Here is a 15,747-nt window from a genome sequence, read left to right as displayed (position 1 = left end):
TATATATATATATATATATATATATATATATATATATATATATATATATATATATATATATATATGTATATATATATATGTATATATATATGTGTATATATAATGATAAAATATAATAAAATAAATACATTTTAAAGGAAAATGATATGTTTGATAGCTTTAATGCTACTAATTATTTTAGGTCTATTAAAAGACGTTATGTATGAGGTCACTCTTCTCTGATGCGTCAATACTAACCATCAAGTCTAATGTTAATGCTTGCTATTAGCAAACATTTAATTTACTGTCCAGAATGAAAGTGGGAACTTCCATGAAGCCTCTGACCCTCTCTGCTTCCTTAAGTCACTCAGTTTGGCCTATGTTTACCCTTCTTTTGCTTCTTTTGCATTTTTTGGACTATCATCTGAGAAATGTAGCAGTAAGAAAAAGCAATTTCACAGAGCTACAAATATCTAGAAACGCCTCAGCCCCATCTCGGTGGCTTAATCCCGCTATTCCTATGACGCAGAATCCTTTTAATGTTGACATTGGCATCATAACCAGATGTAAATATTTTGGACCCATCAAAAAGTTTCAAACAAAACAATGTAGCAGTTTTTTTTCCATAACTTTAGAACACTGTTGATATATTGCTTTTGAAAAAAATATAGTTTCTTGATGAAAAACATTGTAGCTATGACCTCTAAAATGGGTACACGTTTTCAATATTTTTAAATAGATTGAGTTGTACATGATGTTGTTTTGTTTGCAGACCTAATAAACTGAAATACATAAAAGTCTGCTTGAGCATTTAAGTGTTTTTCACCCCTTTCTCTCACAGCAGCCTAAAAGATTTCCTCTGTTTCCCCCTTTTGGCAGGTTTTAATGCGTTTATGACGTTGGTTTTTCTAACTTATTACTCTGCAGACAGTATGACTGTGCTTTGTCTTTGCTGGTTTTAGCCATCACCTACAATATTCTTATAACCACACTGTCTTGAGAGTGGGTCTTTTGCATACCAAGGATTCTGCTCCCCGTCACCATAAAGTACAAAAATGCAGGTGTGTGTCTAAAGCCTGCGTGCTGTAATTCAGCCACATCATGCAAACAAAGCTGGCTAGTAAAACCACACACTGTGCCTCTGAGATAGAAGATGAGAGAGGTGCAGGCACCACTGTTTTTGTAGCAGTAAACTTTAACTGACTACAAGTTTAGCTTTTCGTCTTTGTTGAAAGAAAGTGTTGTTGATGTAGGCCAGACAGAGTTGGATGTTGGATCACTCCTGCAACTGATCAGTCATTTAGTCTTGTCCAAATTCTTTTAGCTTCCTGTTATTTCTGGTGCTATTTTTAGATGAGGTTTCAGTTAGATTTAGTTAACTTCATAAAAATTCACATTCTTGGACAACACAGAGGACAGAGAGTTCCAGAGTTTACTTTACAAAGCCCTACCATAAATTTAGTTACTGGGAATTTAAATGTAATATGCTAGTGAATTTGGTTACATCATGAAGGGATCAAAGTGCAAGCTGAGAAGTAGAACTTTTCCACTAACTGAGAACCCGCTTGGCCCTCTTATGCAAATAAAGTTATGTAAATTTTAGTCAAATGTGGGTTTGATCCCAATATATATTTTTTACAGCTTGGACCTGATGCAAACAGGAGTATCTAAAATAGCTTTATTTGATCCAGGACAATAAAAACAAATAAGTTGACAAAGCTCTCAGTAAGAACCTTAAAGTTCAAACACTTAGAGGCCTCTCACTAATGCATTTGTGAGTTAACGTCTGCTCTCGAACAAGAGTGGTGAACAAACAAAGTGAAACTTTTTTTTTCATTTACTGATTGGGACACTGTTTTGTTGGTTTTTTAAGACATTGTTTGTCTTCAGACATTTCTAGCTAGAAGAGCTTCCTCTTTACAGGATTTCTGTTACTTACGTTGATAATCTAATTTTGGACAATTTACACCATATATTGCAATCTTGCAGACTAAATATCATGCTCCCAATAGAGAAAGTACATGTTTTTTTGTTGTTTTGTTTTGTTTATTTTTTTAAAGCACTTTTTTTCCTCCCCAATCTATAAATTTGTGTGGATTATGCACAATGTTGGATTGACTGACTAGGGCTATATAGTCCTAGAATAGAAATGTTTCTGGGTCTTACTTTTAAATGTTTGCATCCTTAAGTGCCGTCAGCCTTCATAATTTATGTTAAAGTTCAGAAATTAAATGATTGACTTATCATAAACCTTCTAACTCCCAAAAACAACATGGCAGTGGTGGATGTAAACACACGAGATATATCACGGCTCCAGTGCTAATCTCACTCATCGTCGGGATCTAAAAACTACTCAGACTGTGTACGAATCTCCACCCTAACGCCTCGCACACTTTACAGAGCGGGGACTAAATAGTGGTCTTTATTGTGAACCCAGTTAACTGACCATTTCGACAGATAATCACTCCCCGCAGGGCGCCTACACCATTTTTATTTTCATCTCTCGGCCCCAAAACAAATCCCATGATGCTTTGCGAGGAGAGCTTTTTCAAATTATTCTGGGATATATCTGCTTGTCTAGTGACCAGGTTGTGCACTACATTTTAAGGTTCATTTTCAAGACATTCTAACACTCATATAAAATGGTGTATCCCCTATTTAGTGCCCTATTTAAGGGTTAGGGCTGACGTTCAGCCCTAGTCTCCTCATGAATCCAAATACGCCACGCCATCATCCTCCAACTTCTTCAGTTCTTCTTCTTTGTCTTTTTAAAAGGCAGTAAGGTCCAGTTGCAGGTCACATGGCTTTTATGATGCAAAAAAGTACTTCCATTGCAGTTTTGTGAAAGGTAAGAATTCTTATACCATTGAAAAGTTTTTTTTTTTTTTTCTGATCTTTGGTGTTTCATTTTAGCAAATATTTTTTTCGTAATTGCAGTTTACACAATTTGATGGTTAATGGAAATACAGCTAATGTAAGATAAAATTTAGTTTGTTTTTAAAAAGGCTCTACCTACACTACAAACTGAGAGGAAAGTTGTGTGTGAATCAGTTTAGAAGATTGACAAGGTTTGAAGGAGATTTCCCTATTTCACTCTATTTTTACACCGTGACAAGATTCAGGTCACTGTTCAAAGTTTAACGTGTTAAAATTTAGCAATCATCCATTATTGGTTTAGTCTACATGGTGTTGATAACCATGCTGCCCTCAGGTTATTATAGTGTGGACGCTAAGCTGTGAAGAGGGAGCAAGTGATTTTTCTTGGAAACTGCTTTCACACAGTGTAATAGTGAGTCTCTGCCGGTATGTCAAATGACAAAAAAAATCATCAACAAGTTAAATAAACAATTTAAAAAACTTGGATAGCTTGATGAAGGGAAAAGCACAATTTATTTTCTATGCTACAGAAAAGGACTCTATATTTACACATTTTGATAGGCTTGTTCTGGTAAAACATAGCATTATGCAGCAAAATGGATTCACACACAGTATGAAATGTTATGGCTTCTAATTTGAAATACTGTATGTAACATTTTGGAGGATATTTCTTTTAACTATAAAAGAGATACTACTAACATTATCACTAACCACAAGGAAGCTGCAACATCTGATCATTAATGCTAATATTCTTCTTATGTTTCTGAGGGATGGACTGCAATATTTCCAGAATAATTTAAAGCCTCCAAATACTGAGGCTTTCAAGGGGAACCAGGATCCAATGTAACTACCGTTATACCATCACACGTCAACTACTGCTTTGAGAGAATTCAGACTGGAAGAAAGTCCCTTTGGCTGTTTCGGTTTATGGATATGAAATACAGGACATGAGGGATATGAAGATGTGCCTGTGGCCCTAATTAGGAACCAGGAAATAGTACATTGTGTCATCCTGCACTTCATTATGAAGACTATATTGCAATAGCCTGATATATCAGCTGGCCATTTTTTGCTGATATTAGTGTTTATTTCCCTTATATCGACCAATAAGTGCATGCGTTGGTCGATTCATTCAGCACACTGTACCATGATATCTCATCAAGGACATGCATAGCTATCCCCCCCATCAGCGATCCATTGTTAATGCAATGTTAATAAAAACAAAATGTTTTGTCACTTCAGATGGAGATACTCTTACCTGAGTGAGTTAATTCATAGGTGTAAAAGGCAGGGCTACTTTTAGGACACATTTTTTAAAGTATGTTTTTATATATCTTCCAGTTTGCACTGAAGAAACTGTTGACAGCCAGGGGCAACCTTCCCACTGTAATGACCAAACTGGGCATGTTAATCTGTGAATGGCTGCTGTGCCAAGCGCTCTGCTGATGCATAAATATTTTTACAAGACTTTGGACTTTCTGCCTGATTTCAAAGAGAAAAGGGTATTTTTCCTCTGCGTGTGCAAATGCAACTAGTGCTGTCCATTCCTTTCTCATCGTAGAAGTTTTCCTATAAAGCAGTTGTACCAGCTAGAAAATTCTAATTTATTAGGTGTTTCTCGTTAGTCCTCTAGTAGAGCAGCCTTAGGAGATGCAATTCTGCCATTTAGAAAGGAAATAACTACCTTGATAACATTGATAACCTTGACAACATCAATGCTGTTTACATTTTTCTAATTATGATCAAATTAAAGAGGCAATAATATGACTCTTTACCAGCACAGATGCTCTACCAAAAAACATTGTTAATCAGCCTGTTGAGTTTTTTTTTTTTTTTAGATCAATATTTCGTTTAAGGGTCTTTATCTTAGGTTGTTAACAGGAATATGATTTTTTTATTTTTTATTGTTGCTTACATCATAATTGCAATAAGCAACACAGCATACCATCACCAGCGTTTAGGTCCATATTGCCAATCCCCTGCAGAAACAACAAACAGTGCAATTTTTGATAGAAGTATGTTATTCTAGTCTGTATTCAACATAGGTTAAATCGTTTGAATCTTAAAATTCAGTATTGCTTAGTTAGTTAGCACTTTTCATTTATATTCTGGATGATTTGTCCTCGAAATCTTGACAGTAGTTCTTCCACAACTGAATCCCCTTTAGACGGCACCTCTGGTTCCCTATTTATCCCAAAGACCATGGGTGTTAAGCTGTTCTTTTCTTTCTCTATTTCTGTCTCTCTCTCTGTACAGTACATCATCTCATTTTCACTGGTGTCTCGACAGCCAGGAGCCCTGGCCTCATCATCAGTGTGTGCATGTGTGGTGGGCTCCTGCTGACGCTGTATGTCGCTGCAGACTGACGTCAGCACTGCTTCGCTTTTCTCCATACAAATGTCCTGCATGGCTATGTACCATTGATAGGCCCCCCAACCCCCCACGCTGTCTTATTAGCATGTTTTTATCAGTTCTCGCACCTCTCACACTGCAGAGGCAGGCTAATATGACACAGGGGTGTAAGTAACTGGCTGTCTTAATAGCTTGCACCGGTTTATTGACTCCAGTTTGGAAATATTTACGACCCGTTTTATGTTGAAATACTGTGTGTGAGAGGGGACTTTTTTTTTTAAAGAGCCCACCTGTGTGCATCTGGTGGTTGTGGCGAGTGTGTTGGGGGGCTTTAAATTTAATCCATAAGCCTCTCTTTTATACCTTGTCTTCATACATCTTAGGCTTAGTTTTTCTGCTATTTTTTAAAGTGTGCATGGATTATCTCTAAAAATTTGTGCACTATAAATCAACCTAACACAAGCGGCTCCTGCAACTTTGCTCACAGCGTCACACAGAATCTCACATGCATGAGATATGACCAGTTGTAAATGTTTAAAGATAGCAAAATACATTCAAAAACAACTTTACTTCCTTATATAGTATAGAAATATTGCGCTACCAAAAAGAGCAACTGGTCACACTTCTAAATTTTTTAAATGAAGAGAATATAACTTACCTGCTTAAATTTAAATAAAATAATTAGAAGAATAAAATATTTAAGATGTGTCAAACTGTTGATGTAAAAATGGCTACCTGTTATTCAGCTGCTTTATTCAGCATAAAAGTCATGGTTGTGCAGATGTGTTTATCAAGATGCAGGAGTTCGGGTGTTTTAGTCTCTGTTTGCCTTCAACTGTCCTCAAACTAAATTTAGTTTTCTTTCAATCTCAGAGCAAGTAAAAAAGTCAACCTTCTTTTGGTGTCTTATGCACTAATCTTACAGAGGTGAAAGGAAAAGTATGATGGGATGGTTGCACAGATTGCATGCATGGTGCACTATAGTGTGACTGCAGACATTTGAGAAGGTCTGGCTCTGTGAAGGTCTAATGCTGAATCTAATATCAACCCACATCTCACTTTTTTCTCATGTTTATGTCTTCTGCCCTCGTCCCTTCTTTAATGTCTGCCTCTGTTTCAACTCTTCCTTCTCTCTCTGTAAACAAGCAGAAGGCCAGTAACTCTGTCCTCCGGCCTTCTCCCGCCATCTCGTTGCCATGGTGTGCGGATCATTGTTTGCTGGCCTCTGTGTCGGGTTGCCATGGCAGGGCTTATTTGCCATATTAAATGTTTGGCAGCATTGTGCAGATGCTGATGACAAACACCCAACAGCCCACTTTGATCAGTGATGCAGGTACTGATTAGAGGAAGTGGACCCTCTGATCTATTTAGAAAATGTAGTCTTAGATCCAACCTGCTCCAGGTTACATGCATTTGTTTAAGTTTTTGGTTTGATAAATGAAACAATTTAAATCTGACATAGCTAGTTCTGCTGAATCAGATTAAATGATCTACAACATATAAGTTGTGATGCTTTTTTGTTTTGTTTTTTTGCTCTTCTTTTTTATCTCTTTGTGTTTTAATGAGACATTGTCTTTTTTATCACTGACCATATGTTTACCAGTTAGGGTTTGGTTTGTGTTTCTTTTGAAAAAGCTTTTGTTTATTTAGATTCAGTCATCTCCCCCTTGTGTCAAAAATGGAGAATGCATGGTGGGTTAACAAAAAGCGTGTGTCACAGCAGTGAAAGTTCTTGCTGGATTTTAAGAAATCGAAAAAAATTTAACAGTTTTACAAATCAAAATATATTTAAAAATTTGTAAACAATGTCAAATCTGTTTCACTCCAGGCCCATATCTGCGTATTGAACTAGATGCTTATAACAAAGATAATAAACCTCGGGAAAAAAAAAAAAAAACTCCAGAGGCAGGTTTAATCAGGATAAAAATATATTCAAATAAGAGAATAGGAAATCCTGATTGCTTGGGTTTGTATCTGATAGCACAAGGTTATTTTAAACTCATCTTTTTACATTTCCAGGATTGTAAGCTACCTGCTTTGAACAGCCAAACATTCTTAAAGTATTTAATCTTAAACTCTTCATTGCTGGATTTGTATATAGTCAATAAAATACTATTTTTGGATACACTTTTATTATTTTTTTAATGGTGCTATCAAGTGATGTAATGGTGTCCTGGTCCATGACCCATATCAGCAACAGTTGGTGAGTTATACCTTTTCCCTCCGTGTCAAAGACAAAGTTAAAACCTAATTTACAGCAATAAAATGTTCTTTTTATTGTGTGTATGACAACAACACAACAAGTACTCTTCAGCTGGAGCACAAAACCCTCCTTAAATGCTGTCTTGAGCAATTGATATATGCTTGATTTATACTGCAATCATACTTGACATTGGAGATCAGGTTATTTCAGGTTCACCAGTATAGTGTTACACAACCCCTGCCAGCTTTGACCCCACCGTGCTATAAAGTGTGAGAGCTCCTGTGTACCAACAGATAGCATGGAAATGCTGCCGATTGACGTAGTTGGGGCTTAATAAGATCTCATAACTCTATTGTAGACGCACCACAGTGGTTTTAGTGGTTTGCTTTACTGCTTTCTGCTCTCATTGAACGTTATAGTTGTGCAGCATGCGACTTTACAGTGCTTGGAGTGGAGTGAGTGCATGAAATGGTACAGGAAATTCTTAATGTGAACTTTTACTACACTGTGTGTTTAGATAACAGGCAGAATAGACTAGCAGAGGCTGCGTGGCTCTGCTGCTGACCCACCCATGCCCTCTTTGACGCAGTAGGCTCAAAGTGGAGCACAGGTCAAGGCCTGTGGATACCCGTCATATTATCTTTAACACACATGCATGTATATCTTATGTTGATGTTTGGGTGACAGCTATATATATAAATATATATGTGTTGTTGTTTTTTTTCCCAGATGATCTTGTGGGACTGGGATCTGAAACACTGGTACAAACCACAGTATCAGGTCAGTACTGCATCTGGTTTAGCTCACTTTTTGAGTTTAAAGGTCATTCAGGAAAATTCCCTTTTTTTTAAAGACCTAAACTCACCTTTAGCACTTCCTCACATTTTTGCTCTACATTGTGTAAAAACCCTTATTGCAATGGCCCTTGAGTCATCATCATGCCACTTTTTTTTTCTTTTTTTTATCTCACCCAGACTCTTTTGTGTGCTGTTTGAACTATTTGTGTAATCTGTTAAAGAATTCAGCAGCCAAAGGCCAAAAGTCATTGTTTGTTCGTGTTCTTGACAAAATCGACCCAGTAGGAACATTTTCTGTTATGAAAGCTGGCCCTAAAAAAAAGTGAAGATTACACTGTGATGGATTACTTTTAACTTAATTTATGAGATTTCACTTTTGATATAAGCAAAGCTCCCCCACTTTCAAAATGGAATTGAGATATTGTTTTGTTTTCCTCCCAAAACATTGTGCTTTATTGTTTCTGTCTTATGTTGTAAGAGCCTGGAGGATTAGAAAGGATGAGGGGAATGAACTTGAAGAGGAAGTCAGCAATGATAAATACAGTGGGGATAATAAATATTGGACTCTAGAATGTTTTTCTCAGTAAATATGTTCCTCTGGCTGCTATCATATAATTCCCACCAGATGTCACTAACATCCTAGGTAATCTACAAAGAAAAGGAAATCAACACAAATTACTCTTAAAATGATTTGCAATAAACCCAAATGCCACATGAGAAACCAAATGAACTGAAATCCATGAAATACTTGCATGGTGCATGCATGGCTCAGGTGTGATTTGAATTTATTCTTCCACACAAACTGCTGTCAAATCTGGAAGGTTCCTGGATCATTTTCCATGAAATTCAGATTTAAATCTGCCAGTTTAATGAGCAATATCTTGCTACATTCATCCTTCCAGCTACATGAAGTCTGCCAGCACAGTATTCTGATAAATAGTCCGACACAATGTTTTTGTGTGCAAACTTTACTGTTGGAAATTTATCTATTTTATAAGAATGCATTGGCTCTACCAGATCTTCAATAGCAAATTAGATGACCTGTTTTTTTTTTTTTTAGTTTTTACAGCACCATTGGCTTGTTTTTTCGACAATAGGCTGACAGGAAAGGGGGAATGAGAGAGAGAGAGAGAGAGAGAGAGAGACATGCGGGAAAGTACCACAGGCCAGATTCGAACCCGGGTCACCCACGCCGAGGACCAAGGACTCGGTATATAGGTCAGGTGTGCTAACCACTGTGTCACCTGCACCCCGAGATGACCCGATTTTTGTTTTGATTTTTGCTTAGCAGTTGAGGTTTGTGCAGAGAGTAATCATAGAAGCCACTGTGGTTAAATGAACTAGAGGAACAAATCCCACCAATGGAGATTGGTAAAAGATAAGCCCCTTTAATAAGGCTAGTAGGTGTGCATTATTTATAGATGATGTTGGTGAACCAATGGTCATTTACCCAGAATAGACTTGGAGAAAATATTGGCTATCTACTTCAACATATGCATGTATAGGGTTAGGTTTATCAACACTCGTTGTCGAAGTCATCTTCCGCTTCATCCAGGGTCAGCAGCCTCAGCAGAGACTTCCAGCCTTCCCTCTCCATAATACACCTCCTCCAGCTCCTCAACAGAAGCCCAAATCACTCCGAAGCTGTCATGATGGATCAAAGGAGCAAGCCCATATGCAGAACACACACGGAGGAGGCATGGAAAAAGTTCAAATGTTTATTAAAAGTTCTGAACACGTGAGCATAACAAGTTCTGAGACTGGTTCACTGAAGTCTTGACTGGGACTGGAGACTGTTGGTTAGCAGGGTTCATGAGAAGCTAAGCGTCTAGCTTCAGGCTTAGCATGGCAGACCTTGATTTGAGCTTCCAGCTCACTGCAGAGAACAACAGGGAATATCCACATAGGATTCTTCAGGCTGATTCCACATAGGAATCTTCAGGTAAACTCCATATAGAAGTCTTCAGGTTACATCCACATAGGAATCTTCAGGTTGGCTCACCAGGGCAGATTAGCAGGTTAGGCTCACCTAGAGCTTCAGGCTAGAGACAGGTTTCCTGTGAGGCAGCTCTCCCAGAGCTTCAGACTAGAGACAGGTTTCCTGTGAGGCACAGACAAAGGAGAGATTAGAATCTGATCTCACACTAGAGACAACTAAGCTTCAATCAGTAACAGAGGCTCAGGTTGCTAACCAAACTAAGATCAACACTGCGGCTTGGAAGCAAGGTCTGGCAGGAGCTTATAAAGGGGAGGTCTCCTGATGAGTAGACGAACAACAGGTGTGCTGGAAGACTCCAGCCCTAGGAGACCTACGGCGCACTCTGCTGGAGACAGAGGGTAATCTCCAGATCCCAACAGTAACTCCAGTCCTAAGAGACAACAACAAGAGACAGAAGAGGATCCTCGGCGCCCTCTGGTGGGCAAGCCTGAGGATCCCAACAGAAGCCAGGCGAGAAACATAGTCCCTCCATCAAGTCCCGGGTTGTCCTCTAGGCTTTTTCCCGGTGGGACTGGCTTAGAACGCCTCCCGAGGGAGGTGACCTGGGGGCGTCCGAAAAAGATCTCCAAGCCACCTCAGCTGTTGTTATCAACATCCAGTGTGAATTTTAGGTTGATTGCCCCATTAGAACAATATTTACTGAGAAAAACATTGATATTTTTAATACTTTTTTTTTCTCTCTGCATAAACCCAGAAAAACATAAATTGGAGGACCTTAAATTGTCACCATCCCCTTCTTCCTGGGTTAGAGAACGAAAAACTGCCCCACAACAGTGGGGAAACACACAGTAACAAATAACACCCATCACTTAAGGTGCTCCCTTAAATGCATCTGCTCTCTAAGCAAGGATTTGGTTTGGTGTCTTGTGGCAGGGTGCAGTGAGTGGCAATGGCGTGGATCTGTCAGTCATCAACGAGGCCAGGAACTTGGTGTCGGAGCTTCTGATGGACTCCTCACTTTCGCCGAACACAGCCGCCACTCTACGCAGCATCTCAAGCCTGATGGGGACCTTTTCAGGCTCATGTCGCCCCAGGGTCAACCCATTCACGCCCTTCCCGGGATTCTACTCTGTAGAGTCAGAGGACTCTGCAGAGAGGAGCGACAGGAAAAGTGTAAAGGTGAGCAAAGGTTTCGCCAGAGCTGTAAACCCTCCTATCTGCTTAAGTTGTCCATATTGATGATTTATTGATTTCCTTTTGGTTTTTTGGCAATATTATGACATAGACAGATCTTATGATATGGAGGTATTTGTACAGCAATCCAGTGTTTAATAGGTGATAACTGACAGAGTTTTTATTCCCCGTGCATCTTGCATCCTTGTGCTGAACTTGATAAGAATTTCTATAATGTCCACAACCTTTGGTTGTGACCACATTTGTGTTGCTTCATCAGTAATTGTTTGACAGATATTCTCTTAAATATGACCTTCCTCTGTCTGCCAGGGTTTGAGCAGCAGAAACAGCCTCCCCACCCCTCAGCCCAGGCGGAGTTCGACCTCCTCCACATCCTCTGCACTCCCTTCGCTGGACTCAACCTCTTCTCGCTGGGAGCGCAACAATGGAAAGAGACCCCACTGTGACCTCAGTTTGACCAGGTATCAGATTTATACCAGGTCTATATAATGTCGATGAGTTCTATTTATATACTTCTCAAAAGGAGGTTTAAAATCAAACCTCAGTTGTTTTAGGTCCATCCAAATAGCTTTATAGATGGGTTCTAGTAAAACACATTGAAGGTCCAGTAAAATCCTGACTAACTACTTTAAGTGCAGACCTGGTTTGAGTAAAGGTCTCTCAATTATAGCTGGAGGTAACATGGTTTTGTTTAATTTGCAATAAATACTTTTTTCAGTGTTTTCTCTGGGTGCTCTGGCTTCCATCCACAGTCTAAACACATGAACATTAGGCTGATTGTTCTCTTAATTGCCCTAGGGTATGATTGTGTTTGGGTATGATTGTCTATGTGTTATAAATAGGTTGTACCCTGCCTTTATAAACTTTTGCTGCTTGAGGGGTCACATCAACCAGAGACGCTGATCTGGGAGCTGGCAGGAAGACAGAAACAGCACTGCTGATGCGAAGCTCTGCTATCACTCCTCTAAAACTGTTTATTAATGCCTAAATTAACTTAAAATGTCAAAACTTATTGAAAAAAATATGTTTTGGTATTGAGGTGGGCTTTTCTCGTGTAAAAAAAAATTTAAACTATTTTTTACCAGCTTATCACAGCAAATATAACAAAGCCACCCTCTGCCATTGAACAAAGGGGCAGCACAAGCATTAGATGCATCTGGACATACTTCGCTGGATGCGCCTCAGGAGCATCAAGGACGTTCTTGACGAGCGTCTGACGTTAATGTGTACAAGCTTTAAAAATGAAGCAGCAGTTGCTTTTTTGCTGTCCAGAGCGCGTGTGGTGTGACCGTAGTATTAAACTGCTTGAGACAATGATGAAGTAGTAGAGGATGTAGGTTTATTATTTTTGTTTTGTTTTGTAAAATTTGTTTTGTTTTGTTTAAACTGAGACTTCTGTAACTTTTCTTATCATTGTGTTTTTTAATGTAAATAGAGAAGGATAAAACAATATAGGCTTAAAGATTAGCCAAAAATGTAGGTTGTCTACATTGGTATCAGCTGTAAAAACCTGTATTGGTTAAAATGTTTTAATTCAAACTCTGTTATGTAAAAATCATGGAATTAATTATACAACAACATCCAAATTTCTGATTTTTTTTTGACAGGTTTCAGCTGATTCATCTGCTCTTCCTGAGGGAGAATCTTTAGCCATCCGTTTATATTACCTGCTCATAATTTAATGGCAATAGCTACGTTATTTCTTATTTTGCGTACTACCACTCACATTGTTATCCTTTTCCAGTTTAAATTCTGCTTAGTGCTATGACTAAAAACTAAACAGCTGACTTGAATTATTATGCTTTATATTTTGTCATGCTTATTTTGAAATTAGATTGTTTTAACACTTTGACACTACTAAAAGTTTTGAGTGAGCCAGTGACTGAGAGGAGGAAATATTTCCAGGAAGCTCACTATGTCGGAATTTACAATGCCAAACATTACTCACTAGGTCTGTTTGGGTTTAACAAGCAGTCTGAGTATATCTGCATGAATCAGAGTTGATTAAAAAAAATCTATTGGCTTTGTATTTTCTTTCATTTAGCTTGAACTGTTTACATATTACTCTTTTGAAGAAAAAAATATTTTTTTACTTTGATGTGTGGTGTTGCCTCTACAGTATATTTCCACTGGGTGGCAGGAGAGAACTGCTTTAAATACTATTAGCAGAGTTTAAGTTCTGTGATTGTTCTACCTTTTTAAGTATAGGGAAGTGTTGTCTCGATGAAGAAAATAGCTAATTCGAATTTTTTTTTTCTCTTTTTTTTTTGTTTGCTACAGCTCAGCTCTGACTAACGGTCCCAATGCAAACCTCCTCACCATTCCAAAACAGAGATCCTCCTCTGTTACCCTAACATACCATGCTGGGCCAAGAAGAACAGGTGAGACTTTACTATCCAAACTCACATATTTGATGAAATTACTAAAGCTCTTTCTCAGTGTTGGTCCTTCGTCTTTTCCCCACCCTGTTCATCCTTTCTAGGCACCTCTCCAAGCCTTAGCCCAGTCACCTCGCCAAGCCATAGCCCTCCGACGCTAAGTACAGGTTCCTCATCGACCGTCAGTCCTCGGTTGCCTGTGGAGTTTCCAGACACAGCCGACTTTTTGACAAAACCCAGTGTCAATCTGAACCTCCACAAGCCCTTGGTCCACACAGTCAGCTCCACTGATTTCCAACAGTCATTTCGTAGCTCTGCCTTCTCTCTTTGCACCAGGTGAGAGACATGATATCTAGGGCCCAGTCTCATTGGAGTCTGATTAACATGCTTTAATGTGGTCTGTAATTGTCCTAAAGCTGTGGTCGGCAGATGCTCAAGGGAATTTCCAGCAGTGAGTCGGGGGACTCACATCAGCTGTTCACCAGTGAGGCTCAACGGAGGCGCTCAGGTACAACGGTTATTGCAGTCAATCTTGTTTTCTGATCCAGTTCAGTGAAAGAGAAACCCTTCAAACCTGTATATCAAGAGATTAATGCCGCCCTCTTCTGGACTCTTATAGTACTGCAATTCTTGCTTTTTAAAGCCATTAGAACATATACAAACACCCGTGAATTTATTCAGTACATTTTAGAAACAACATAAACAATATAGAAACAATTAGATCCACTTTTTTTTTACTTCTAGGTTTGTGTTATCTCAACACCTTACTATACACCACTCACTTGTTATTTGTGTTCACAGTGGCAGAAGGGCTGGATTATGTAGGAGGGGATTCTATCAGGGAAGAGCCGGACGTGTCTGGAGATGGGAAGCCAGATGCTGAAGGAAAACAAGGAGTGGCAGAGGAGGAAAGGGAGAAGATCCTAACTGCAGAGCTACAGACTCACAAATCAGACGTGAGTTTGATTAGATTACCTCTCCTCTACATAGTTCACCTATGTATCAGGGTTAGAGTTTTTTTTTCACTGAATGAATAATTGTTTTAAAGATGGGTATTTTAGCATTTATTATTATACTGCTTCTTAAGTTCTGGAGGACTTACATGTCATCTAAATTTCTTATCGTTAATGTGATTATCATTGGTTTGTTAGTTTTTCTTTCTTTATATTATTCAATTTGGTGTGTTTATATTGTGGTTGCCTGCAGGGTGAACAGGAGTTCAGGCTTGATCCCATGCTGGAGGACCATGAGGGTCTCATGGAAAAGATGGACACCTGGAACTTCCAGATTTTTGACCTTGTAGACAGAACTGGAGGGAAAACCGGAAGAATCCTCAGCTACGTTAGTACCAATGCAATAAACTAAGCATTTACATTAGTATGGGCTTTTATTAATTAAAGATAAAGATAATTTAAAATGTTTGGTAATTTACTGTCTTAAGCCTTTAATATGGATGGTTTGGGGGAAAAGAGATGCGTACATTGTCTGTAATGAATAAGAACAAACTAATACCACAGATATATGTTGTAATATTCTCCAGTGTGATACAGCCTCTAAAGGGCAGTCTCATGTCTCGCTGTAATATTCTCAGGTGACATACACATTGTTCCAGGACATGTGTCTGTTCGAGATCTTCAAGATCCCTGTAAAGGAGTTCATGTCCTACTTCTTTGCTCTGGAAAGTGGCTATAGAGACATTCCCTGTGAGTATAAAGCTGTGCTGAGGTCAGAACATTTTAAACAACTATGTTTCAGTTAAAATACAGATTTTAGTTTCCCATACATCATTGTTTAAGCTTGAAACAATATAGAAATTTGCACTGATATTTATATAATTACTACTAATGGACAATAACCAATATTTATTGATTGATATAGATTCCTTTCGTTCCATTGACGACATAAAAAAATACAAGTGTTGATACTACGTTAATGCCAATTATATGTGATGCACCAGGAATAAAACACCAGGCTCAGAGCTCATCTGCCTGGCTGTGTGTTTCCTGGACGGGGCGGCCTTTTACAGCT

The 15,747-nt window shown here is 38.6% G+C and overlaps 1 protein-coding gene across 1 annotated transcript in view; it reads left to right on the top strand.

Moving 5' to 3' along the window:
* Nucleotides 1-15,747, top strand: part of pde3b (phosphodiesterase 3B) — a 60,110-nt gene that overhangs the window by 26,809 nt on the left and 17,554 nt on the right. Inside the window, exons 2-10 of the mRNA XM_015375974.1 lie at nt 8,141-8,191; nt 11,081-11,326; nt 11,651-11,802; nt 13,622-13,722; nt 13,824-14,055; nt 14,136-14,227; nt 14,521-14,675; nt 14,926-15,060; nt 15,311-15,422. Of these exons, the coding sequence (XP_015231460.1) occupies nt 8,141-8,191; nt 11,081-11,326; nt 11,651-11,802; nt 13,622-13,722; nt 13,824-14,055; nt 14,136-14,227; nt 14,521-14,675; nt 14,926-15,060; nt 15,311-15,422 (1,276 nt within the window). The remainder of the gene's footprint in view (nt 1-8,140; nt 8,192-11,080; nt 11,327-11,650; nt 11,803-13,621; nt 13,723-13,823; nt 14,056-14,135; nt 14,228-14,520; nt 14,676-14,925; nt 15,061-15,310; nt 15,423-15,747) is intronic.

This window comes from Cyprinodon variegatus, unplaced genomic scaffold (assembly GCF_000732505.1).
Source record: "Cyprinodon variegatus isolate N-32 unplaced genomic scaffold, C_variegatus-1.0 Scaffold128, whole genome shotgun sequence".
In the NCBI taxonomy this organism is placed as follows: domain Eukaryota; kingdom Metazoa; phylum Chordata; class Actinopteri; order Cyprinodontiformes; family Cyprinodontidae; genus Cyprinodon; species Cyprinodon variegatus.
The sequence above is the reverse complement of the archived record's forward strand: the minus strand, read 5'-3'. Positions and strand labels throughout refer to the sequence as shown.